Source organism: Eublepharis macularius, chromosome 2 (genome assembly GCF_028583425.1).
Source record: "Eublepharis macularius isolate TG4126 chromosome 2, MPM_Emac_v1.0, whole genome shotgun sequence".
Classification (NCBI taxonomy): domain Eukaryota; kingdom Metazoa; phylum Chordata; class Lepidosauria; order Squamata; family Eublepharidae; genus Eublepharis; species Eublepharis macularius.
In genome coordinates, this window is record NC_072791.1 from 155882933 (window position 1) to 155909851 (window position 26919).

The following is a 26919-nucleotide window of genomic DNA, read 5'->3' on the forward strand; positions in this document are numbered from 1 at the left end:
AGGACCACCTTGGTGTAGCAGGGCATTCTTGTAGATCACCATCATATATACAACTAGGCCAAACAGGCAAAACTACTGGAATTTAATGGGACAGGAGCCAAGAGATATTTACCCTTTTAGCACATTTTTATCCAGCCCTTCCTCTACAGAGTGTACAATTGTACAATAGTGTACAGTTTCTTCACTGTATTCCCATCAGACCAACCCTGTGTAGGCAGGTTAAGCCAAGAGAGAGTGACTGCCCAGCGTCACCCAGTGGGCTCTGTGGCAGAGTGGGGATTTCAGCCTGCATCTTCCAGATCCTAGTCCAATCCACCAGATAATGCTGGCTGCATCCTGAGATGTAGTTTGCTAGCCCAAGACTATGTCAGCAGGAGGAAGAATTTTACCTCCACCTAACGTACGCTCTCCCCCTTAAAGCGTTTAAATTTATTTGGTTGAGTGAACTAAGATCTGGTTAAACTTATGCTTCAGTTTTTCTGTTTGATTCTGTATCTCCCTTGAACATGGTCAGAACAGTAAGCCTTGGTCTGCAATGCTACATTACCTGTTCAATAATCAGTGTGAGCCATCATCCTTCCCCTAAATTGGCTAAATTACATTTTACAAATTACATCATTTGCAGCAGCAAAAAAGTATCAAAAATAGAAGACTACCATAGCTTTCTTGGCTAATGTGCTAGATGAAAAAACAAAAGGACTTTTAAAAGTTTTATTTTACCAACAAAAAAAACCCCTCCAAAGTGAAAGAACCAAACAAAAGCTAAATAAATGATTTTCATTCATATCCATATATTTATTTTCATAAATATCCTTCTGATAAATAACCATTTCATCATTTTTCACAGCAATTACATGATTAAATTATGACAGCCCAGTTTTACAATATTTTTCCAGTTCTTAACAATAAAAATGTAGGAACTGGTAGGTAACAGCTGCCAAAACTGTTCCCTTCCCTTATCCCACCCCCTAATCTTCTAAGTTCACACCAAGTTTTTGCTAGGCTTATAGGGTGCAACATGGGCTTCCATGGGCTAGCTTAGCAAGTGGGTGTGAGCAAATATTGACTGGAAAAAATTCTCTCCTTTCCTGCTATGGCTCCTGCTGATAAACATGCATGGGAGAGAATAGGTGGGATCTTATGAAGTTGTTCTCATTTACACTCAGTCTTTGCCAAATCTATATATATGCCTGCTTCCCCAGTTGTTCCAGTTGTCCTTTGCAATTTACGCTTTTCCTAGCCAAGTGGTGGTATTATGTCTGTCAGTGCAGACGGTCTCTTAAATGAGGTCTGAGAAATATAGGGGCTAAAAAGCCATTGAGAGGCCATGGATTTGGGCAGCATCTGGGAGGCTGACTACATTGCTCATAGAAATGTCAGCTAAAAACAGACTTTTAATTAGTAGTGTTTGGCCTGAGAAAGAGTGCCACTCATTTGTCCTTGATATTCAGGAGGATTATCCTTGATTTCAATTTAATTTTTAACTGGTTTCTTATTATCATTGCCACATTCCTGATTCTTGCCATGTGTCCTTCTTGATTTACCTGCAAACATGCCTGCCCCAAATGGAGCCAAATCTCAAGTGGCATTTTGGGGAAGAGGCTGTTTACTGGATGAGTCACATGTGAGGGAACATGACAGCTTTACAACCTATGGTCCAGTGCCTTGGTCATTTTTCTTCTGATAGCACAGAAGGCAGCAGCGTTCCCTGTGTCCACTGCTCACTGAGCAAGCATGGCACACAGTGCTGTGGCATAACCTGCAGAGAGACAGAAACCACTTTGTTACTGATTTAGCCATCTGATCTGAAACAAGTTACAGAATCATCCCGGATTGGCCATAGGGGACCGGGCAACCCTGACTATGCAATTAACTGATGTGGGTGCTGTGCTGGCCCTGGCTCAGTTGTGTGGTGGCTGGTGTTGCTGCCATGCTATCTGTGGCTCAGTTGCACAGTCACTGAAGCCAGCCCCAGACCTGGCCTGACCCAGTTGCATAGTAGACAGTGCTGGGCCTGGCTCAGTTGCAGAGTGACGAGTGACCCTGCCATACCTCACCCACTTGTGCAGTGGCCGTCACAAGGCTGGCCCACTTGCATGGTCCCTGCACCAAGCCTTTAGTTGTGTGGTGGCAAGTGTTGGTGCTGTGCCTGGTCCAGCTGGTATTGGTGCCAGTTTGGTGCAGTGGTTAAGAGCAGCAGGACTCTAATCTGGAGAACGGGTTGATTTCCCACTCCTCCACTTGAAGTCAGCTGGGTGACCATGGGTCAGTCACAACTTTCTCAGAGCTCTCTCAGCTCTACCCACCTCACAGGGTAATTATTGTGAGGATAATAATGACACCAACTTGTTAACTGCTCTGAGTGTGGCATTAATTTGTCGTGAAGAGTGGCATATAACCACAAAGTTGTTGTTATTATTAGCTGTGTGGTTAGGATTGCCAACATCCAGGTGGGGCTTGGAGATCACCTGGAATTACAACTGATTTCCAGCTACCAGAGCCAGGCGGGGCCCAGTTGTAGGGTGATGGTGCCAGGCCAGGCTAGGGATCCCAGGCCCCTGGTGGGGGGGCAGTGGTGGCAGGGGATCCCCCACTCCCACCCTTTGCCCCCCCACTCACCTGGTCAGCGGGGGGGGGAAGGGGGGAACAAGCCTCCCGGGCATGCTCATGGGGCAGTGCGATGACATCACTCCTGGTAGTGATATCATTGTGGTGCCCTGAGATCACTCCCATGCTTTGCAGCAGGCCAATTTGGGCCCCAAACGAGCCTTATCAAGCCTGTTTGAGGCCCAGATTGGTCTGTTGTGAAGTGCACATGCATGGAGTCAAGTTGGGTGCAGTCAAATCAGGTGGAGAAACAGGCCTCTCCCATCCTCCACTACAAAGCAGAACATATGCAATGCTGTAGCAACTAACTTCTTGCCTGCTCAGTTTTCAGACATTTCCTACAACTGTCAAAACTGATGTGTTTTGAAAGCAGATTGCACCATCGCCTGTTGAAGCTGGATCAAAATGACAGAACAACCTCAACTGTGTGTGCAGCTTCTTTGCATGCCTTTTGGATCAAAGTCATATATAGTGCCATCCTAAGTATAATTAGCTACAACCTTCTAAATCTATTGAAGTCAATGGATTTAGAACGGTTATCTCTGCTTAAGATTGCACTGTCAGTTATCCTGAATTAGGAATCAGAGTAAAAAGAGCTCTTGATTAATCTGGAACCAACTCACTCTGCTGTGAGATTTACACCTTGATCCCATGAACAAACGCTGTAGCAACCAGCTTATTGATGTGAATTGCCTGGTTGTTGGTACAATTCTGTGCCTGAGTCATTTAAATTCCATGGCTTGCAATATGATTCCCCCCTCCCCTTTATGGCAGCCTGATATGTCCCCTCAAGCAGGAGAGGAAATTGCAATTCACATTTGCATGGCCTTGGATCAAAAGAAATGCTAGTGAGAAGGATCCAAATCCATGTCAGGAGAAGCTGAAATATGAGACCTGTGCAAATCATGCTGCTTCTGCATACTTTTTATTTGCATATTTTATTCCACATTTTTACTGTTTTGTTTAATTTATGCTGGCAGTTCGTCTTGGGTAGGAGCAGCAAAGCTTTGCCCCCAATCATCTGAAATCTTACTTAGCCTCTTATCTGACTCCTAAGATTTCAGCTGCTGTTAGCTACACACTTTTAAGCATATCTTCATAGCTGTATAAGCTAGAGAAGTTGTTTTTATAAAATGAAGCAGAAATTCTCAGGAAACTGAATTTTGTGCATTTTCTGTGCACCCACAGATTCACACAAGAGTGTGTGAGATTGTATTAACAAGGGCCTCACTAGTACCCGCCTTCCATTTCATACACCTCTGCAAGCAGCAGAAGGGCTTCCTGTTCCTTTTATCCTTTTTTGCTTTTGGTCATAAAATATGAACAAGCAAAACAATCGTGGCCACTGAAAACAAAAAAGTGCTCAGTTTTTATTTGGTGAGACGTTTCTTACTTTTGCCACTGATCTTTTGCCACCAGCTCTTACCACTCTTACAACTTGTGAAAACCACAGCATCTTATTTCGAGTGAAGACTTCCCTTTTCTGCAGCTGTTGTTTATGGGGGGCGGGGCAGGTGCCTTTAGGTCTCAGCTGTAGGAGTAACAACTGAGAGTGTCAGGTATGGGCGTCTGACAACCAGCTTAAAATCCTCCTTAGCTGTGATGCTCACTGGGTAGGAAGTTTGGGAATTCACTATTAAATGCTTGCCAGGCTAACCTACAAGATAATGTTATGATAAAATGAGAAATGGATGCATTAAACTGTTAAGACTGAGTAGGAAAGAAATCTAAAAACCAATACACTGAGGGACTTGCCTGGTTCTTTGCTAACCTATGTTTTGGGGATACCAATTAATTCCTATATGGTTAAATAGTAAAGTGTCCAGCACTTTTAAGACTAACCAACTTTATTGTAGCATAAGCTTTTGAGAACCACAGCTCTCTTCGTCAGATGCATCTGATGAAGAGAGCTGTGGTTCTTGAAAGCTTATGCTACAATAAAGTTGGTTAGTCTTAAAGGTGCTACTGGACTCTTTACTATTTTGCTACTACAGACTAACATGGCTAACTCCTCTGGATCTATTCCTGTATAGTTCTGCCCCTTGCCCTGCTAGACCCGCCTCTGAGATAAGAGTTCAAGCCCCTTGGCTCCAGTATTGGCATGAGGCATAGACATGCTTCTCAGAGGCAAATTATTGGGATGATTAGGGGTTTGGAGGATGACTGGACATTTGGAGCCTAAGCCCTACAAAGAGAAGCTGAGGGAACTGGGAATGTTCAGCCTGGAAAAGAAGAGGTTGAGGGGGATATGATCACTCTTTTAAAGCATGTGAAAGGTTGTCATTTTAAGGAGGGTAAGGAGCTGTTCCTATTGGTGGTGGAGGATAGGCTTCATAATAATGGGTTTAAATTAATAGGTGGGAAGAAATCAGGTAGGTTTTTTGTTTTTTTTACAACGAGGGAGGTCCAGTGATTGAGTGGGTTCTCCCTCTTTGATTGTGTTTAATTGGAAGTTTGTATGATTATTTATCAGGGATGATGTAAGTTATCCTGCATTGTGCAAGGAGATTGGACTGGATGGCCTTTAGGCCCCTTCCAACATTTTAGTTTTATGATTCTCAGACCAGAGCTCCTTCTTGATAGCTGCCATTGGCACATGGAGCAGATAAAGGGATTGGATGCCTCAATAAAGACTCCAAGGTAATATGAAAGCTTTTAGGAAATTGTATCTTATAAGTTAAAGAGCCTGCCTTAGAATAAGATCAGCTAGGGCATGTGAGGGACAGGGGAAACTGCGTGTTTGCATCTTTCTTTTGTATTTCTTGCTCAATCTGCTACTAACAGGGAGTATATGTATAGACTTTTTACTTAAAAAAATCTTTACTGATTTGAATGCTGGTAGTCAGGGCTTTCTTTATGTTGGTATGTGCTGGTACAGTGTCATACCCAATAGTGGCATATTCTGCCATGCCCAATGATGGTACCATCAGCGAGCGCAACAGAGATTATTGGCTGATCTGTTACATTTTCTGCAGGCCTTTATTGTACCAGCATTTTTTTTATAACAAAAAAAACCCACTGCTGGTAGTTGTTCACCATATCACATAGATCTCCACTATTCAAATATGCTATTTAAAGCAGGCCCCAGGACAAGAGAGGTTACTAAACTGCGGTTTCCCCAGGAGTGTGCAATGCAGTAATGGGTCCCTGTGGTAACCACTCACTGGGTAGTGGGAAATGCAAGCACCAGGCAGAGCCTTAAAATAGCAACATGGGACAGGAAGCTGGGAGAACTGATCCTCATGGCTGGTCATTTCTAAAACAATCAGTAGGTGGCAGAGTACCAAAGGAGAAGCAAAAGAAGGAAACCCCTCTGAGGGCTGGATGAGCCGGGAAAGCAGCATGTCATCAGGTGCAAACACCGGGTGACTAGATATCTCGGAGGGCTGAATGGACCAATGTTTATGGTTTAGTGGGGCATTCTGCCACACCTCCGCTCTTGTTTTCATAAAGGCACCAGCCCTTTTCAGTTTTTCCCTCTGACAACCAAACTACTGGCCATATCACCTGCACTGGTATCGGCGTGATGTGAGCCTGAAATCTTTTTTGCAGCGAGCACACGTCCCTGAGATCTGAGGAGCTGAACATGCAGTCGAGGAGGTGATGCCTTCAGTCTTCTGCCAGAGGACATCCTTCTCTCTGAGGAAGACGAGGGGAAATAGAGAGCAACTCATCAATCGGCATTCTCTTTTTTTGCTTAACAGAGAGTTATGGTGGACTAGCCTGAAATAAAGCTGAGTCTCCTCCTTCCTCATGGGATCCCAGAAATATGAAAAGCACCCCAGTCTAGCCACAATCTTTGTATTGATTCAGGACGTGGTAGGATTTAAATCCATTAATTAAAAACGAATGAATGGCTAATGTAAATCTTTCCTAACCATTTTTTATTTTCTCAGTGGCTAGTCAGAAAGTTGATCAAATGTATACCTAATTCTGCTGCATCTTTCAATAGAACAGCTCTACAGCTTCAGGCCAGCAATAACTTGATACAAATCTGAGGAGCCTGTGACAGGGGAATAGCAGAGAAGATGTGGGTTGGGGCTGAGGGGCCAATTAGAAATGTGTGGCTCTTGCTGGGCTCTCCCTTACTTAGTGGGCATTGGTTTTTGTGTTCTCCAAGCACCACATTTTCAAAGACCCCAGTACAGAAAGATGCTCTTCTTTCCCCCACCTCCCCTTGGGCTCCCTTTATTCACCGCAGTAGCTCCACCAGCCTTCCCTTCAAGCTGCAGATGAGTTCCCCTTTTTCTGACAGCTCCCCTTGGTATTTCTTTTCCTTTTCCTGCAATTCTTGTTGCATTTTCTTCAGCAGCTGTTGCACCTGATGCTTGTCCTGTTGAGACCTAAGCAGCAGAAAGAGGAATTTTTTTTGAAGTTTTATCAACATTACAGAGCTAGTTCTGGTTTATATAATTTTAATTATCACAGCTTCCTTCAAAAATTCTGAGGAACTGCAGTTCAGGGAAGGGCTGAGAATTCGCTGTTAGGAAATACTCCCTCTTCCTACTTCACTTCCACAACTACTCTAGTAAAAGGAAATTATTGAGCAGTTTATTCTGTGAGACATTTTTGACCTCTGAGGGCAAAGCTACAAGTGACGAATGACACTTGAACAGCAAGGGTATTTCTCCCTGTTCACTTGCCCTCCACTCAATCCACTTGCCGTTCAAGTGTCATTCGTCACTTGTAGCTTGGCCCTGAGTTTCTCTTAGAACTATGTGATCCCTGTTGCTCATCACAATGCTTCCTGTACATGCATCAGGACTTGCCTAATTACATCTGGTCATACAGGAAATATATATGGCCAAGAATCAACTAGCAAGTGCCCTTCCTTTCACCAACATTCCCTGACATTCTGTACCTATGACAATACCTCTCACATGACAATGCCTCACAGAGTTGTTATAAAAGTAAAAGGGGGGAGGGGGCAACGTATACTACCATGAAGGAAATAATAGCATAATCATTAATAATAATGTGATCTTTTAGGAAATAATACAAACAAGAGCACAGGATAGGTGATGGAGTGGCTGTTAACTCAAATCCTCTTGGTGAATTTAAAGTAAGGAGGCTCCTGCACTTACCAGCTCAGCTGCTGTGTGAGGTATTTCGTCTCTTTCTCCTTGGCCACTAGCATTTGCTTTGCCTTCTGTACCCCATCCCTCATTTCGTCCAGGTGGCTAGTCAGATGCTGAAGGAAGTCAGGGAAAGAAAAAGGCACAGCTGATTCGTGGCTTAGAGAGAGAGAGAGAGAGACCAGACTCTCTCCTAATCAGGAGCAAATGTGGGAGAAGTCACAGAGGGCTAGGAGTGTGCAGGGGTTTCAGGTGAACAAAAATGTAATGATTAGGATAGAATCCCTTCAGAAAATGCTCTACAGCCTATAGCTGCCCAGAACACTTCATATCTTTCCCCTGCAACACCTCACTGTCCTATACTTCTACCTTCAGCAGTATTTCAAACCCTGCTCAGCAAAAGAACGTAAGAACTCAGCTGGATCAGACCCAAGGTCCATTAGTCCAGCAACCAGTTTCCCACAGCGGGAAGCGAAAAAGCAGGATTCAAAAGCAATATCCCTCCCCTGCCACTTTGCTGTCTTGGTTAGTAACTGTTGACAGACATATTTTCCTTGACCTATTCTGTGCCTTGTCAAACTACACAATGCCCTTTCTGAGATGAGGCAACCAGAATTGTACACAGCATTTCAGCTGTGGCCATAGCAGAGATCTATACCAAGGCATAATGTTGCTGGCTGGTTTATTTTCAGACATTTTCCTAATAATCCCTAGTATAGAACTTGCCCTTTTACACCATGGCTACATGATTAGTTGACATTTTCATTGAGCTATCCATCATGACCCTCAAGATTCCTTTCCTAGTTTGTTCGCTGCTAGATCAGACTTCATCTGTGTGTATGTGAAGATTGGCAGGGCAGGACCAAGGTTTTTTTGGTACCCTGGGCTCCTCCCCATTCAATAGAAAGAAACATGGGGACAAAGGGGTGCTTTCCAGTCCCATGGGCCAAAGGCCTGAGAAGACAGAAGGATAAATGGGGGGTGAGAGAAAAAAAACCAAGGCCGTCATCCCCCCTCCCCTTCTCAGTCCTGGGACAAGGAGAAGAGCAATAGGACAGCTAAGGCAGACTGAGAAATGTGGGCGGAAAGGAAGGAAAGAGCTGGGGAGCAGTCACCCCAGGGGCATAAGCCCCTGGCAGAGGGGAAGAAACCTTGAGAGGAAGGAGGATAGGAGTCATAGCTGGCCCAAGCCTGGGTGAGGAGGTGAAGTCACTGGCCTGGGTGGGACGGGGGGGAGGACTCATGGGGGAGGACTCTTGGGAAGTGATGGGTGCCGTACTGGGCTGTGTGCTGGCGGCTCACTAAAGACCCATGCTGGCAGTGCCTTCTGACATCGTTGCCACCACTTCCTCCTCTTTGCAAGTTCTCCTCTTCTGATCATTCTCCTATTCTTCCTCTGCTGCCTTCCCAGGAGTAGCTGTCCTTGGTCCTCACAACCAGGAGTGGACTGTGGGAGGCCAGAAGGGCACCCTCCCAATGGTGGGAGGAGAGAAGAATGGGTGGAAAGCGAGGGCCTCTGGCTTGTAGTGGCCCCTGCCTGGCTTGTATGATGTTAGGGCTGCTGGCTCAGGGCAGTGGAAGCTCCTGCCTATCTGCTTAACACAAAACCAAGGCTGTTGGCTTGCAGTGGCAGTGGTGAGTCCCACCTCGCCCAGGGCTAGGGTGGTCATGAGCCCACTGAGACATAATGGCCAATCCTCTCCTGCACACAACAGCCAACAGTGCCTGCCTGGGGTGCTGCCCACTCTGTTCTCCAGCAGCATCCTTAAGGCACAGGTGGGAGAAGATGTCACAGGAGAGGCTATCCAGGAGGGCTGTGCTGGTCCTGCAGGCAGGTGGTGGATGCCAGGGCCTGCCATGAGCAAGCCTCCTCTGGCCACGGGTGGTGCCAGGGTTTCTGGCGCCCAAGGCTGCCCCCGCGCATGCACATGCCCGGACTGCATGATGATGTCACTGTGTGTGATAACATCACGCAGCAAGCCAGCCCCATTGGCCGGCGGGCGGCTGGGACAGCGCACAGAGGCTGCCCGCGCTCCCAGTCGGGCACGGTGGGTGGCTGGGGAGGTGCACATGCGTCCTCCCAGCCCTCCTGCTCCGTTGTTCTGCATGCTGCCCCGGATGCCTGCTGCGCCTGGCCCACGGCTGTTGTACCCTACCTGGGGTGTGTGTTGGCGGCAACAGCAGCATGGGGTGGGAGGGCTGGCAGGCTGCAGCAGCTGTGGGCCAGGCGCAGCAGGTGGCTGGGGCGGTGCGCGAACGGCTTCCCATCCCTCCTGCTCAGCCGCCGCTGCCACTACCAGCTCTGCGGTGCGCGCCCCTGCCCCCAGCGCCCCCTTCGGCGCCTCAGCGCTCAAGGTAGGGGCCGGACCTGCCTCAATGGGCGTGCCAGCCCTGCTTCTGGCACTCCTCCAGTTCCGGTGCTCTAGGCAATATATGTAATAAACATTCAGGCTCTGAATAGGAGATTTTTTTTGTCATGCTGTACATCATTATACAGTCACACACCATTTGCATTGTTTTTTGGTCATTCATCCAGTTCTGAGAGGCTTACTAGAAGCGTTTTGCAATCTGCTTAGGTCTTCACTATCCTGAATAATTGACTGTCATCCACTAGTCACCTGATTATAGATTATTTATAAATGTTAAACAGTGCTGGCCCCAGTATAGACATTTGCGGGATCCCACGCTGCTTATTTCCCCCATTGCGAGGACTACCTGATTAAGTTTCTACAGTAAGATGATGGAACATTTTAATTGGCACAATATATTCTGCTTAAGTAATCTACAGTTCCCTAAAATACAGATGGGAATACAGGAATGTTTCCATGTCATCTCAAAGCTGTTAAGAATACATTTGTATATATTTGTGCCAACTACCAAGACTGACCATGAGCTTTCATAGGCAATATTTTGATTTGAATGCTATGAACTCAGTCCTTAATAATGCTAAAGCTGTATGAAAATTAAAATTGAGGCATTTAATTTTTTTTTTAAAAAATCAACATTTTTGTTTCAAATGGCACATTTTAGACATTGAAGCTCAAGCTTTGTCACTGAACTTTGAACATTAGAACCCCCTTGGCTAAAATTTGTGATCAACAGCAAAAACTGGATTCCACCGAAATTCACAATTTAAAATCTGGAATTTGAAACTCAAATTTTAAAGTTAAATTTTTGCATTCTAATTAGAAAATATGTGAAATTGACTTTAAAGTTGAATTATGTGCTCCCTTATTACTCTAACAGCCTGAAAAGCCCAGTTTGACCCAAGCTTGTCAGGGCTTGGGAGCTAAGCAGGTTTGGCCACAGTCAGTACTTGGATGAGAGATCACTAATGGAAGACTGGGGTTGCTACATGGAGGAAGGAAATGGCAAACCACCTCTGCTCATCTCTTGCCTTGAACACCTGTTGGTCAGGGACGTCATGAGTTGGTTGTGATCAGAGATGGGCATGAACCACAAAAAACTCGAACCATGAGGTTCGTGGGTTTTCATGAACCAGGAACCACGAACTGGCACGAATTGGGGCCAGTTTACGAACCAGTTTGTGGTTCGTGGGGTTTAAATGCCCCTTCTTGGCCGCTTAGCAGCAACAGGGAAAGGAGCATTTGACAGTTTGAAGGGCCCTTTCCTGCCTTGCAAGCGGCAGGTCTCTTTAAACTATCAGCTGGCAGGCGGCAGGGGGAGATCCCCCCTCACCGCCTGCCAGCTAATAGTTTAAAGGGACCTGCTGCTTGCAAGCAGCAGGGCCCTTTAAATTGCCGAAATCTCTGCCATCCTGCAGGCCCATGCAGTGGCGAAAGAGGCCAAAAATGGCCTTCCTGCCCCTTGCGGGAGGAGGGGGAGGATGCCGTGGGCCCGCAGGGCAAGGTAAGTGTGGGGGGCTGGGGGCTGAGGTTTGCAAGCAGCAGGTCCCTTTAAATTATCAGCTGGCAGGTGGTAGGGGAGATCCTGCTGCTTGCAAGCCACAGGAAAAGTTTATATTGACATTGGGGGAATAGCCATTTAAACTGCCCCTTTACGACCCAAACGAACCAGTAGACCAGTTCATAGAACCGGCCTAGTTCGTGCGTTTTTTTGGGCAGTAATTCGATTTGTGCCCATCTCTAGCTGTGATGTAATGGCACATTCTTCTCTTACTATTTTTGCCTCTAATCCTGATGCAAACGAATACTGTATCCCAGAGCTTGATTCTCAGAATCCTCCCTTCACAGTGGTACGGGCCTGCTTCGAGAGCTAGGGTGATGACCATGTGAATCAGCTGTGCTCTGAGAGCTCACATCTTGCCTTTGTCATAAACTCAGCATGTAGTTATTAGCTACCTGCTTTAAGACTTAGCTCATCCACAATACAGGGATAATAGTACTGGTCTCTGTTACTGGGTTTTTGTAAGGAGTATGGCAAGATCATATCTGAAGTACTTTGAATGCAGAAAGCCCTATATAAATACTAAGCTATTCTTTCTTTCTTCCAAAATAGGCTCCTTTCCCTAGTGAAGAGAATTAGGTGATCTTTCTCTATCCAGTTCCAGAATATACCAGATTATTGTCAAATGATCTGCATTATCTCTATGGTACCCTCACTAAACCACAATGCCCAGGGCTCCTGTGGAGAGGATATGAGTCTCTTCTGGTTTGGGGTTGTGTTATAGACTTGTCCTAGTTATCCCCTCAATACAGCAAAAGGATGCCAGGTCTCCATATATGTTCAAGATCAATCATACCCTTTTCCAGCTATTGGCTACCTCTGAAGTATTGCATGTAGAAAAACAGGCTCTTACCTTCCCGTGGATTTCCATTTTGCACTTAGTGCTGGTGTCCTCCTTGACAGCTGTTTCCCAGCCTTGAAGTACATCCACCTGAAGCACTCCTTTTTCTGCCTGCGGTGACTTTGCTAATCCATGGCTGTTTCTTTCTATAACGCTCCTCTCATTGGCAAGGCCCTTGACTTCCTTACTTCTGGTCTCAGATGTTAGATGCAGCTCAGTGATCAAAGGAGCCAGCGATGCCTTCTGCTGAGTAACATCTTCTGTTGGTAACTCCCAACATTGTTTCAACTCTGCGCTCAGCATCTCTGCTATGTTAATAGTTTGCATTTTCTCAAGCTCCAATTGTTCCACTTGGTTTCTAAACTTCAGACACTCTTGTTTTAGGTCTGAGACCATAGTTTCATTTTTCTCCTTCAAAACTTTCTGTAGTGTTTGGCTGGTGACAGTCAGCTCCTCCAATTCGTTTCTCAGCAGTGTGGCCTCCTGGGTACGTGTCTCCATGGAGGCAGCAGTGCTCTGAACTTGCTTTTCCAAGGCCTCTTTTTCTTCAAGGGCTTGTCTTAATGCACCTTGGAGATTCTGCTTCTCCCCTTGCAGCTTGGCCACCTCCTTTTCTAAAGTTCCCAGTCGGCTACTCAGTTCATGCAAATTTCTTTCCCATCTGACTTGCTTCTCGCTATCTTGTGCTTCCATTTCAGAGTTCTTGTGGGCCATTTCCTCCAACTCCCCTTTCAGTCTAGTGTTTTTCCCCAGGGCCTTCTGTAACTCAGCTAATTGGTTATTTAAGTGTCCTTGCAAGCTCTGAGCTACTTCTTCCCTTTTCCTCAAGGCCTTTTCCTGCTCCTTCAAAGAACTCTGAAGGGTTACAACAAGCTCTTGAGATGCTGATAGCTCCTTCTGAAGATCCTTAATTTCTAGTTTTGAAAACACCAAACTCTGTTTCTGAGAGACCAGAGTTTCCATAAGTCTCTCCTTCTCCCTCTCCAGGGTCTCTATCTCACCAAGGCTTCTCCCTAACTTCTCCCTTAGGAGTTCTTTCTCAAGCACAGATGAATGTTCTTCCCTTTCTGCTAGTCTGCAAGTCACCTCTTGTAGATGCTCCTCAGTTGTTTCCAGATGGCCATGTGGGCTTTGCAGGGCCACTGCCTGAGCTTCCCATTTCTTCAAACTCTCTTCACATGCCTTCAGTTTCTCCTGCAGCCCTTGACATCGAGATGTCAGTAGCTGACTCCTCAACTCTTGAGCCTCAATATCCGCCAGGTGCTTTCTCCTTTCTACTTCCTGAGAACTCAGCAGTCGTTCTGCCTCCTCCAGAGACCTCTCAGCAGCATCTTTCTTGGCCCAGGCCTCCTGGCAGTCACCGGACAGATTAGCAATCTTATGTTCCGCCTCTCTGAGGGCTCCTATGGCCTTTGCCAATTCCTGCTGCTGTTTTTCCTGCTCCTCCATCTTCTCTCTGTGTTGTGTTTCAAGTTTTGCCAGATCTTCTTTCAGAGCCCAGTTTTCCTCAGAAAGGGCTTGTCTCGTGTGTGTGCTCTCCTCTTGTTGCTGGGACATCTTCTGTTGTAAAGCCCCAAGCTCCCACATCAGTATTCCCAAGTCCTTTTGTTTGCACTGGCTGACAACTTCAGTGGTCCCCTGAGGTGGTCTCGTTGTCTTTCTGCAAAGACAGTGTTCTGGTAGCAGGGGCTCCAGTTCCTTGGTAGAAGAGACATTGTCTGGCTGCTCCTTTTCAACCTTTGCCCTTTGCCCTTCCACAGGTTTCTCGTTGATAGAATGCGGGGCATCTCTTTCCATAAAAGGACTCAGTTTTAGGAGGGAACTCATCTGAAGCAGACTGTTCTTTCTTCTTCTCCAGACTCCAATCCATTTTTCCACTGAATGTTCCAGTCCAGGCTTGAATAGGCTATCAGCAGTGGACTGAATGACATAGTGCTCCTTTATTCCTGGAGGATTCCCATCATCTTCTCTTACTTCTTTATGGCTCTCATGATCTCTATTTGAGTTGCCAACCTATGGTCAAGAAAAAACATACTTGGTATAGTGTGCTGTCACCCTGGAGGATTACCAATAATGAGAGGAAGAGTTGATGCCAGAATTGGCACATGCTATGCACAAGTATTAGCTTTGGAAAACGTAACAATGCCCATAAACAGATATGAATGAAAAAAATGAATGTGATATTGAAGAACAACCTAGTATTTGACTGATTGGAAACTAATAAATATAGTTCTGTAGAACCATACGTGAGAAGAGACATACATTTGTAAAGCAATTAATGGGATAATTCAGAAGCACCCCCATAACAAACATGTTTCTTTCTCCTAATGTAAGAAAGGAGCCTTGCTGGATCAGGCCAGTGGTCCATTTAGTCCAGGATCCTGTTTTGTACAGCGGCCAACCAGTTGCTATGGAGGCTGCCTTCCTCTGATGTTGCCTCCTTGCACTGGCATTCAGAGGAATACTAACATTGAATGTGGAGGTCATGGCTAATATCCACTGACAGACCTATCCTTCATGAATCTAATTTGTGACCATGCCCATCACTACATCCTCTGGCAGTGAATTTCACTTCTTAATCACTTGTGTAAAATATTTCCTTTTGTGTGTCCTGAATCTACTGCCCACTGGCTTCATTGAATGTCCTTGAGTTCTAGCTCCCATCTGATTATTAGGAAAGGCACTAGCTGCACTATCATCTACAAAAGAGCTTATGAGGATGTTTCTACCTGCGTCCAATACCTGAGTATGTTGTAACTGCCACTGATAAGTTACAGCAACCTTCACTATGGCATAGAATGGGCAGTCAATGCTATAGGCTTGGAGTACTGTGTTTTGGACATAATTGTGTCAGATCTAAAGCTATTATCCTCCACAGTCAAGGTTCTGATCTTCCCCAGTCATCTCATGGGAATGGGGAGTCACTTAATTACAGATGTGGACTGGAAGGGGCAGCAACACTTTGAGATGGATACACAGAGGCTACAGTTGTAGAACCACAGCCCTCCAGTGCTGGGGTGGTAGTGCAGATGGGCTCAGGCTCTGGATTTGTTTTAAGGAATGGGAAAGTAAACCTCAGGATACGCTGGTACTCAAAAATATTGCTGGCAAAAAACATTGCTGGCAAATATCTTGTTGCACAGAGGGTGGCGGTGAGCCAAGAAGTGAGGATTATGTACCTGGGAGGACGCCTTCTTCACCTGGCTGTGCACAGCGGCTGGCTTGGGATAGTCTGGCAAAATCCTAAAAGAGACAAAAGTTATGGTCCTACAAGGGATGCCAGGGACACCTGCCTTCCGTTGCCCTCCTGTTTATTTCATGAGCTTCCTGTGGTGGTCAAGACAAACTATCTGGATTCAATTTCTGTGGGAAGAGATGTAGATACCTGGGCAAGGCAATATCCTTGCAAAGTCTGTGGCGATGGTTGGGAGCAATAAATGAGAGGTATAAAAGGAAAGAGAGGGCTAGAGGGTATGGGATGCTATGTACCAAATGCTCCACAGGGATGCGGAGGCTGCAGAGGCTTGGAAGGAGAACTTGTTGAGATGGTGCACAGATCATCCCAAATGCTAAAAGGGCACTAAAGGAGAGGAAGAAACGGAAAGACGGAAGAGATGGGTAAGCTATAGTGTGAGTGCATCCCCACTAAGAACAAAAACTTATTGTGCCTTAGGTCACAAAATAGCTGAAAAGCCCTATCTGTAGTACAAGTTTCCAGGATGACTGATTTACAAAGGGGTGGGTCCATGGCTTTGTGGTATAGCATCTGCTTTGCATGCAGAAGGACCAATTGGATCAATTCTTGAGATCTCTAGTTAAAAAGATCAGGTAACAGTTGATGTAAAAGACCTCCCTGGACAGTCACTAGAGAGCCACTGCACATCAGATTAGAAAATACTAACCTTGATACACCAATGGTCTGTTTCAATATAAAGCAAGTCCATATGTTTCTACAAAATATATTTTCAGTGGCAGCCATATGGTGCAGGGAGGATGCCTTCCACAGAGAAAATGCAAAATCTGCACCGACCCTTGCACTACCCTATTCTCAAAAATGTCAATATAAAGAAGTTGTATTTTCATCTGCCCTTCCCCATATATGGGAAAAGTTTTGTCTTCTGATGCTTACCCTACGACCATAGGCCATGTGGCATCCAGGTCTGCTCTGCAGAGTGCCAGATGGAAAGCAATGCCATCCAGTTCATAGAGAGAGCCCAAGATGTCCAGCCACAGTTCTTGGTCCAGGAAGGGGCTGCGTGCATAGTACCATTCACTGCAATGAGCAAAATGAAGGTGGTGCTAAATCCCTTGTAATGTTCACCTCCATACATGCCACTAGATCCATATAGATGTCACTAACTAGGACCCACCTGTCTTGCTGGGCAGCTGGAAGCTACAGGGATATGAATGTGCTAATTCACCATGTATCTCTACCATATCTCCATGCAGTGAAAATGCTGTCCTAACTAGACATTGCAGATTACTGGGGCAGCAATATCACAACAACCCTTATCTGTCAAGTGGATAGCTTTAGGTAAAGCAAGGGGCTTCCTTTTTTTCCCAGGAGAGAGCCAATTTAGTGTACTGGTTAAGAGTGCGGGACTCTAATCTGGAGAACCAGGTTTGATCCCTCATTTCTCCGCCTGAAGGCAGCTGGGTGACCTTGGGTCAGTCACAGCTCTCCGGAGCTCTTTCAGCCCTACCCACCTCACAGGGTGATTGTTGTGAGGATAATGACATACTTTGTAAACCACTCTGAATGGCCATTAAGTTGTCCTGAAGGGTGGTATATAAATTGAATGTTGTTGTTGTTGTTAGGAAAAGATGGTGACTCTGTTAAAAGGCAACTGAGAAAGGCAGGATGGGTAAGTTGGTAGCACTATGGTGGGAGGCTTCAGAATTTAGGCAGTGCAGGGAGGATACAACAGTGTTTAAATGGTTTGCAAGGGTTCCCAGAATATTTTTCCTTTTCTGTCACCTAACCTAGCACTGTGCTAGGAAATGACCTAACACCTCCTAGCTCAGGCTCATATTTCATTTTTCATACTTTTTTTTTACTGTTCTGCTTTGGATCATAAGATTAGAGTCCAGTAGCACCATAAAGACCAAGAAGATTTCCAGGATATAAGCTTTTAAGAGTCAAACTTTCTTCATCATATCTTGCTGTTCTACTGCAGACCAACACAGCTGCCCACCTGAAACTGCTTGCACCAAGATTCTAGACTCACAACCTTCTCTAGCTTGTTCTCTTTCAGCTAGACTATTTCATCTCTCCCTCACCTTAAAGCACCTTTACCTGGTGACCGTTGTCTCCAAGAAGCAAAGCTGCAATGTCTCAGCCAGCTGCTTATGGACCAGGCAATAACGAATGAATGCACGGCCCTTCCCCACGGCTGTTTTCAGCTGCCAGGAAAAAAAATTCACACTTTGAAAAGCAAAAAACCCTCTAAAATTGCTTTCTGTCCTACAAAACTCATTCACCTCCATTTCCAGTTCACCGGGCATAGCAGACAGTTTCTGTCTAGCTTCCTATGCTTTACTCCCAACTTGCTACCAATGGAGATATTCTTTATTAGCTGTGCCCTTGTCCTACCCCTCCAAACCTGTGTTTCTCATAGAGTTCTGAAATAAAGTAACACCTTGCAGTTTCCTTTGGTTATGGTGCTGCCTTCTCACAGGGCTATGATAGCCTGACTCACAGGACAGGAGTCCTGTCCTTTATTTAGTCACACAAAAGGAAGAAGTGTAATTCTTTCTCACTGCCTTCTGTTGTGAGAAACTGTACTCTTATATACAGCTGGTAAAGGCACTGGAGTCCCATGTTGGTAACTGCCAGCTCCAGCTTACAGAAAATGCATTATAAATAACTTTTTTTGCATGGTCAAGCCAAGAGGTATCAGATGTGATGACCTGGGGAAATGGTGAGCTGGTCTATGTCAGAGTCAACTAACAAAATTTTGGTGTCTGATGCAGAAAATTTTAACAGTGATCCTTGCAGCAGTTTTAAAAAAAGGGAATGAACTAGATCATCCGCATACCTTCCAACCCAACCCGCCCCATTCCAGTTCCATTGCTTGGGGCAGTCTGCCTCACCCTGCCTAACAAAAGGGCTGACCTTCAATCAGGAAAGGGCTGAAGGCTGAAAGTTGCAAGTATTCCCAGATGAAGATGTTTCAATGAAGAAAGTGCTTGGTGGGAGCTGGAGAGTTGGCACCAGCTCTGGATGTACCCCACAGAATGGAGGTAAGGGAGAAGAGACCCAGCATGTAAGAAACTGGGTTGAGCCTAACTACATGTTAAACCATTTACGGGTCTGCCCTAGGTACTGTCAAGCAGATGTGCACTGCGAGTTCCATGCTGGAACCTAGATTCGCTGGTGTGCAGGGCCCAAATCAGATCAGAACTGCAGTGCATGGGAAGAGGGGGCTTGATGCTCTCTGCACTGTTTTCTAAACATGAAATGGGCTTGGGGAGTACTATTTGTCCCATTCTGTGTAGCTCATTGTTATGCATGCAGCTCATCCGTACATATAAGTTCCCCGATGTAGGAAAAACAGATACCTGAGGCCATTTCAGGAAAATGGTACATGGGGGAAGGCTTAAGCTCCTTCTCTCCATGCAGAATGGTTCTGATCGGAATCACGCTCCCACACACCTGAGAATCTAAGTTGCAACAGGAGACCGCCTGCTTGACAGTATGCAGGGGGTACATAATGTAATGAGTAGATATGTAATGTTAGGCCCTCTGATGCTCTGCAAACACACTCACAGAGTCAGGAGGCGCCCTGGCCTTGGCTTTGATTATGTTTGCATCAACAGCACTTCAGCAAGAAAGAGCCCTGTTGCGCTTGAAAAGCTGACACATTCTGGGTGGCATGTGCCCTCACAGGTAAGCACCTACTTCATCAAATGCATAAGGAGCTCAGTCACTGGCAGCCAGTGGTGGGAAATTTTGTTTTACAAGGTGAGATTAAAAGAGGAACAAACAAATCCCAGCAAGCAGAGAGCTACTACATGTGAGTTCATCAGCTAAAGAAATGAATTCTGTCATTAAGAGTCAGCAGGCCCAAGAAGACATTGCAGGACACTGTTCAGTATTCAGGACACCACGTCCGTCATACATCACAAATCACTACTATGATGGTTCCTCCCAGCACCCCAGCAGGCTACTCTCATTCTCCACTCAGGCAAACAGCCTTTGAGAACGCAAGAGAGAGACAGCCCTTTTCAAAGGCTGGGACAGAAGCAGTTCTTTTGGGTGAAGGAGATCCACCCTTCTCAGCTGAACTTCCTGATAACTTCCCCAACCCCTTAGTAAGTGGCGTTTGGAGACATCCTTTGGGAAGTGCACCACCACCTCCTGATTTCTCACCCACCCTTCTCTTGGCTGCTGCAAGGACACAGGGCATCCTAGCAATGTGTTTGTGAAGTGTGAGCCTGCAGCCAGCTCAAGGGCAGGAACCAAGGCAATGCATTTTTAATCAAATCAGCTTTATTTGCCCCTTAGAAAAGAAATGTGGAAGGTTTGCTAACCTATTTGAAACACACAAATCCTGAGCATCTCATCTTCCCTCCCTGCTACACTCAGCCACATACATCCATACATAGAAGTGGCAGCTCCTTTTCAGCCCCCCCCCTGGGTATCAAAAAGGTCAAAGCCTGCCAAAACCTGCTAAGCCAATATATAAAAGTGATGCCTGTATTTACTCCCGCTTGTAAAACCAAACCTATCCTACACGATAAGAGGTTTTCCAGACTCAGTGTCACCTCATAGCTGGACAATCCTCATAAAACTGTCCTGCCCTATCTGTTATCTGCCCCTCATCTACCACAACCACACCTCTTTATAGTGATTTAAACCAACTTGATTCAAGGCAAAAAAAGCCTTGTCAAAACTACTGTATTTTAGAATTCAGTTTAACAAACTTTTTAATATGCTTAGCGTTTTCATGTTCTTCTCAGAGTGAAATGAGAAGGGACAACAGTGTACAGACTCTTTTCTAAAGAAGAATACATATTCTTATTCCCTGAAGTATTTGCATACTTGGCATACGCTGACACAAAAGGTCTTCTGTATTCCTAACCAGCATGGCTTTGTCCACCACAGAAACTGTGGTTCTCGAAAGCTTATGCTACAATAAAGTTGGTTAGTCTTAAAGGTGTTACTGGACTCTTTACTACTTTAAAAGGTTTTTAGAGGAAAGTATACAATGAACTCCTGTACAGAAAGTATGTGTGAAGAGGCAAAGTAAGGCACATGTTTTTAAATAATACCTAAGAGCTAATTTCCTTGTTGAGATTAATCTAATCTTGGCAGCATACCAGTCATACAGCACCTCTCTCCACTAACCTACATGTGTAACATCCTCCACGCTCTGCTGAATTATAATATAAAAATCTACCTTACCTTATCAAGGGAAATGATGTGTTGCACCCCTGCATGTGCACCACTATGCAGCTTTGTCAGGACCAAGCATAGGAAGTCCCAATAATCCTTCCTCTGCCCAAAGAGGCTTTTCTTCTCTTTCAGATCATACTAAATCCCATGGAAGAAAAACATGCAGTGTAAGGAATTAAAATTAACTTGGGCTTACAAAAGATGAATTGAGCTGCAGCTGTCAGCTGGTCGGTGTCTAGGTTATAAGAACAGGGATAGATGCTAATTCAGAGATTAATTTAAACCAGGGCTCATGGCCTTGAAACCTGTTTTCTGTGCCAGGCCCCAGTCCTGGAATATTTAGCGATTTATTAATAAGCAAGAGAGCCTTTGGCAGAGGCAGGTAATAGAAAACTACTTCTGAATATCTGTTGTGTTGAAAACCCTATAGGGTAACCATAAATGTTGTGAGGATAAAATAGAGGAGGCAAGGATGGTATAAGCCACCACTTTCGGTCCCCTTGTGGAGAAAGGTGGAGTATAAAAGAAATCAATAAATAAGTTAGCTGTGACTTGATGGCACTTTGCATACACACAAGACAGCCTTTGAGTGAGTGTAGAACACTGTTCCCTCCCATGGAAGAATTCCAACTCCTTCCTGCAGTTCCCCATTTACTTCCTCCGCTCTAATAGCTGAACTCTGTTGCTCTCACTTCAGGGTTTGAATCACTTACAACAAAGGTTTTAAAAAAAACCCTTGAGTAGCATCCTGCTTTTTCAGAGAATGCAGATTGACCTCAGCCACAAGGGAGAGGAGCTCAAAAGTGAAAGATGCTTTGTTACCAAATCAGGAAGCACCACCCACAAACTGTGACATTTGCGATGTACTATGACAGGCAAACACACCCCTTAGGGGCCATACTGGCAGCCAAGGCCTTGGACTGATCTACCTGCAGCAGAAACTCCAGCTGGGCACAGAACTGATGCAGCTCCCAACTCCCGTCTGTCACCGGCAGCCCTTGCTCTTGGTAGTTCTTGTTTAAATCAGTCACTGTACCTAGATTAAGAAAGGGATGTAAATATTTATGAAGGCGTGGAATATCTCTGTCGTAGTTTACTCTCAGGTTGCCAATTCTGGGTTGGGAAATTCCTAGAGATTTGCAGGCAGAGCCAAATCCTAGAACATCATCTTGATATCATTATAATCCTAAAACATCACTTCTGGTATTTGTTCCTGTACCTCTCACCTTCCCACTAGTTGCCATACATTGACTGGGAACCCTTTTATAATAGATTGTAATGTAGTAATTCTTGGTGGTTGGCTGACATACAGTAGAGAAAAACACTGTTTGGTAGACAGCTCCTGCTGATACAACCAAAGAAGCTTAGCTACATAAGCATCACTTGCAAATGTTATCAAGCAACACACAAAATTCAATAGATGAATTTCATTTATTTTGCAGCAGAACTTCATTTATTCCCTGTTTGCAGCAGCCTAGTTTGTTGTATGTGGCTTTGAGGCAAGTTGTTTCCTATTGGTAACACACAGCTTCAACCTCACATGGATTAAATTACTTGACATCTGAACTCAAAGCTATTGTGAATAATGCTAGCCCCTCTAAAGCAGCAATGCTGAATGCCAGTCCAATGCTTTGCATGCAAATTGTGCTAGGTTCAGTCCCCTAGAAAAAGGATCCCATTTAACATGGTTGGGAAAGACCACAGCTTGCAATCTTGGAGATTTGAACCTTGGAGTACTCAAGGACAGTACTAAATGGACAGTATTTGGCTAGGCAGACCTCTGAGCTGATGCAGCATAAAGTTCTTCCTCTATCTTAAACTTTAGCTGGACTTACGGGTAGAGGAAAGACAGAGAAAGAGACTACTCTGTTGTTATCAGCAGTGATTTGTAAAACTGAAACTAGCTATGCACATCTGCGTAATATAACACAACATATTACAACATAGCAGATACTTTAGAGGCATGACCACCCTCAAAGTCCAACTTGAATACTGCTTATAGAATTGGGCAGTATTATAACTACCAAGAGGCCAGAGAGTTCCTTCATGCACTTACTTTTTAAGTCCTGGATCACACGACGAAGCTCTCTGTTACTTGCCATGGTGCTGCCTCACTTTGCCTGTAAAGGAAATGGGTGTTAATTAAGGGAATGGGATGACAGCACTTGTTATACTGCCCTTGTTGTTCTTTGTTCATTCTTGTTCTGGGTTTGTCTGTCTTTCATACACAATTCTTTCTTATCTGACATGGGATTGTAAATCACAGTGTCACACATGCACCAACCTACACACATGTACCAATCATGCCTAATATTTTGGTCTTCCCTCAATAGATAACATGAGAAATGGCAATGCAGTTACTCTCTCGCACAGCCCTGCAGGTCTTTTAGTGCCACCAATGCTGCCAGGCAGAGCTTTTTTTCTGGGAAAAGAGGTGGTGGAACTCAGTGGGTTGCCCTAGGAGAAAATGGTCACATGGCTGGTGGCCCCACCCCCTGATCTCCAGACAAAGGGGAGTTTAGATTGCCCTCCATGCCGCTTGGCAGCGCAGAAGGCAATCTAAACTCCCCTCTGTCTGGAGATCAGGGGGCGGGGCCACCAGCCGTGTGACCATTTTCAAGAGGTTCCGGAACTCCGTTCCACCGCGTTCCTGCTGAAAAAAAGCCCTGCTGCCATGTGAAGTCAGGGCACTTAGGGAGCTTCCTGGGAACATGATATAGAATCACAAAAAAGCACCAGTTTATGAGATTTTGGTGTTAGTGCCTTGGGCAGGGGCAGTGGCAAGGCCAGCAGGTGTAATTCTGATATTCTTCCTATGCAAGCATGTGGATGAAACATCGGCAGAGGGTTTTCATTGGCTTCAAAAGAGGATTAGACAAATTCATGAAAGGCAGATCTAACATTTGCCTAGGTCATTGGGGAGGGTTAAAATTTAAAATATGTAAATAAACTATTTGGCATTTTGATCACCACAACAAACACTGGAGTAGTCATCATGTATACCTCCTCCTTTAAAGCTGAGAATATAGGCAACTGGTTGTTTCTTCCCATAGCCACAATTGCCCTTTCCTGAACCCTTTTTGCCCCTTTTAAAATTTAGTTCTTTAAAGGATGCCCCTGTTCTCATCCCCAGTGATGGAACATGGATTTCCCCTATTCTGAAAAAATGCTGCGGGGAGAAGTTAGTGGTATTTGCGCATGGTTGGCTACCTGCAGCCAGGTTTGCTGAGGGACTTGGGGAACACAATTCCAGGGGCTCTGATTACCCCTGCGGCTCACAGAGCTGGTTCATCATGTTTGGGTTGGATCTGGATGGGGGGAATGTGGCCCCAAAAGAAATCTTTGTCTCGGATCCCAGAGTAGTTCTAGACAGTCCTGCCTGTACTAAAACATCACTCATACCATTCAGCATGTGAAGAAAGGATATCATGCTACTAACAATAGATTATGACTTAGAACTTAATTAATGGAAAAACCTGGGCTATTTTGCCTGCTTGGAAAAGCCCCAAGACTCTGAACAAGCAATCATTCCTTTGCCTAATCACACCAAGCATTATTTGCCATGCCTGAAACTATAGATGGTAGCCGCTTTCTGGAGCCAGCCAGCCTATGTACCAACACCCAGCCAAGCCGTAGGCTTGCACATCTCCTGCACAACTCTTGCTGTCCCCTCCAAGCACGTTGTTCCATTTTCCAGTCTTCCACTGCTTGGTGTTTCTCAATGCACAAATGTCCTTCTCCTGCATTTCCTTCCATCCAGACCTCCTATCAAGTCCATTGCATTAGGTCAATGTTGCTAGATGAGCAATTTGGAATCCTCAACCAGAGCCACCACATACTTGGCTCATAAAAAATGGATGCAAAAAAATCCCAACCTATGACTGCTTCTGTAACCTTTCTGATCTCTCTCTCAGTAGAACCTTCTTATTTCTTAGAAGAATGCAGCTGCTGTGTTCTTCTGCAATTTCTCATCTTAGGCAGCAGTGAACTGAGGCATGTCTGATTTTCATGATTCTTTATGAAAGGGTATAGGAGGCTCTTCTGCTATCCTGCAAAATCCCCCTGCCTTTTCTACTTTATTTCCCAGCAGCATTGAAAGTGGGAAGCATCCCGTGATTTTATTTATTTAAAACAGAAAAGGAAGAAAGCTGCCATCCACTTGCACCACTGAGGTTGCTACAGGTGCTGCTGCTGGAGGAAGGATCATGCAGCAGTGACCCTGGTAGGAGCAACAACTATACTAGGGTGACTTCCACATGGCAACAATTCGCTGGGCTTTTCTGTTGCTGTTGTGGCTGCCAATTAAGCACAGAGGAAATGGAGCTTCTGGCCCAAGTACTCCATGGTGGCCATTTCCCCTTGCCACCCAAAAGTTTTTTTGAGTTTCTTAAAAAATGTAATGAGATTAAGGTCTATAGCAATGTGCTATAGGAATTGGGGGGAAAAACCCTCTGAAAAGACCCTGATTTGTGTGTGTGTGTGTATGGGGGGGATCACAGGTGCTATTGTGGGTGAGACTGGGAAAGATCCATCCACAAAGCAACCACCCCAGCTTTGCTGCAATCTTTCCAAAGAGATCACAGTAAAGCAGGTTTAGAAAAGATCAGCCAGAATTTGCATGAGAGCCCCATGATGTTGTGTGGAAGTGCTTCACCTGAGCATAGGATCCAGGCCAAACAGCTGGTGTGGAAGTGACCCTAACAAGGAAAAGACTGCCTCCTTCTAGCAATTCACCACACTGCCCCACCTGCTCTTTTGCTTGCAACTCCATAGTCATGCTAGTAACTGCTATGGGTTACCCTCCCCAAATCGCTTAGCATGAACATTAGTGCAGCATTAAGCAAGCCTTAACTCACATTTATTTGCATATAGAAGTTAAATATAGTATTACAGAATATAGAAGTTAAATATAGTATTACAGATATAGAAGTTAAATATAGCTCCTCTGCCTTGAACATACAGAGGCTCTTGGTTCTTACACTCATCTAATCTGTTAACCCTGAGTTAGGCTGACAATTTCCTCTTTCCTCTACATGGTCCCCTCTAGCCTGCAAGTGCCATGATGAAGCAAACCATACCACATAGAAACTTCCCAAATGTTTTGTTTCTGCAAACACTTTCAAAGTTTAATATTAAAAAATTAGAATCTTGAGGAACAGTTACAGAGTTCCACTTGTATGTACTGAGCAGTTTGAATGGGCTCAGGTGAATGAGGCTGGCTTTCATACGGCTTGGGGCGCCTGATTTCCTTTGCACAGCTTCCAGTTTCTCTGCACACCTTGAACAAGGCCCCAGAACTTAGCTTTGCTCAGGTGTCTTTTTATGTAACCTAGAACCGAAGCACATACCTGAAACAAGAGGCTGGCTGTTGGCTGTGTGCTGGGAAATGCTGGCCTTTGGGCTTCTAGGGCTGGTGGTTTTCCTGGTTTGGAGTTGAGACTGATGCATGAGCAGCTTTACAGAAGCAGTTTCCTCTTTCCTATGGGAGTCATTGCTTCCCAGAGACAAAGTATGAAGACACCCCCCGCCTTTCCTGAAAATGGTCATTTTTGCAATGCCCAAGTATTGTCTCTGCCAATGACTGACGACGACTCCTCCTGATCAAAGTTCAGTTCTAAGGGAGCCCTTTCCATGACATGCAGTCCCCATGCAGCCTGGCAGGGAGGAGAAAGCACGCAGCCATGCTGGTTTTTAATTCCTTCTCCAAACTACTTCTTTAAAGAAAAGACCTGGGATTTATTTGTACAGAAATGCATAAATTGTGTGTGTTTGGGGAAATCATTTGGATTCTCTGCAAAGCTGCATAGATTGGAAGTCAGGACTGAGGCAAGCCGCCTCTTTGCATGCCAAATTCAGTTCAGATCACATGACACGAATGCATTGTACTTATACCAGGTACAAGTATCTACCACCACACTCTTACACTGTAGTTAGCAACTGTATCAGCACATGGGACCAAAGGGAAAGCCACCCCCACTTTGCTTATAGACTCACCTGCATGTTTTCAGTCCTGGCAGTATGAGACTGGCAAGCACTGCTTCCTCCACCATCCTGAGCAGCTCCTGCAAACT

At 45.2% G+C, this 26919-nt stretch overlaps 1 protein-coding gene across 3 annotated transcripts; it reads right to left on the reverse strand.

The window, feature by feature from the left end:
• Positions 1–803: 803 nt before the first annotated feature.
• RUFY4 (RUN and FYVE domain containing 4) lies at positions 804–26919 on the reverse strand. 3 transcript variants are annotated; one of them, XM_054972459.1, is made up of 12 exons: positions 26843–26919; positions 22905–22968; positions 21778–21884; positions 20858–20986; positions 17747–17853; positions 16580–16723; positions 15630–15693; positions 12463–14463; positions 7692–7798; positions 6804–6950; positions 6115–6246; positions 804–1759 (listed from the first exon to the last, which is right to left on the reverse strand). In XM_054972459.1, the coding sequence occupies exons 2-12, from the start codon at positions 22948–22950 to the stop codon at positions 1651–1653; spliced, it is 3093 nt and encodes a 1030-aa protein (XP_054828434.1). In that variant the 5' UTR covers positions 22951–22968; positions 26843–26919; the 3' UTR covers positions 804–1650. The 3 variants fall into 3 exon arrangements, with proteins under 3 accessions (XP_054828434.1, XP_054828435.1, XP_054828436.1); XM_054972460.1 differs by lacking the exons at positions 17747–17853; positions 22905–22968; positions 26843–26919 and having other exon boundaries at positions 21778–21858; XM_054972461.1 differs by lacking the exons at positions 16580–16723; positions 17747–17853; positions 21778–21884; positions 22905–22968; positions 26843–26919 and having other exon boundaries at positions 20858–21102.

Excerpts from the sequence above, each read along its gene's own strand:
- RUFY4 (XM_054972459.1), bottom strand. The coding sequence starts at position 22,950 with ATGGCAAGTAACAGAGAGCTTCGTCGTGTGATCCAGGACTTAAAAA. Across the intron at positions 20,987-21,777 it reads AGCTGGAGTTTCTGCTGCAG|TATGATCTGAAAGAGAAGAA; the intron begins GTAGATCAGTCC and ends CATGGGATTTAG. Across the intron at positions 6,951-7,691 it reads CTCACACAGCAGCTGAGCTG|GTCTCAACAGGACAAGCATC; the intron begins GTAAGTGCAGGA and ends TCTGCTGCTTAG.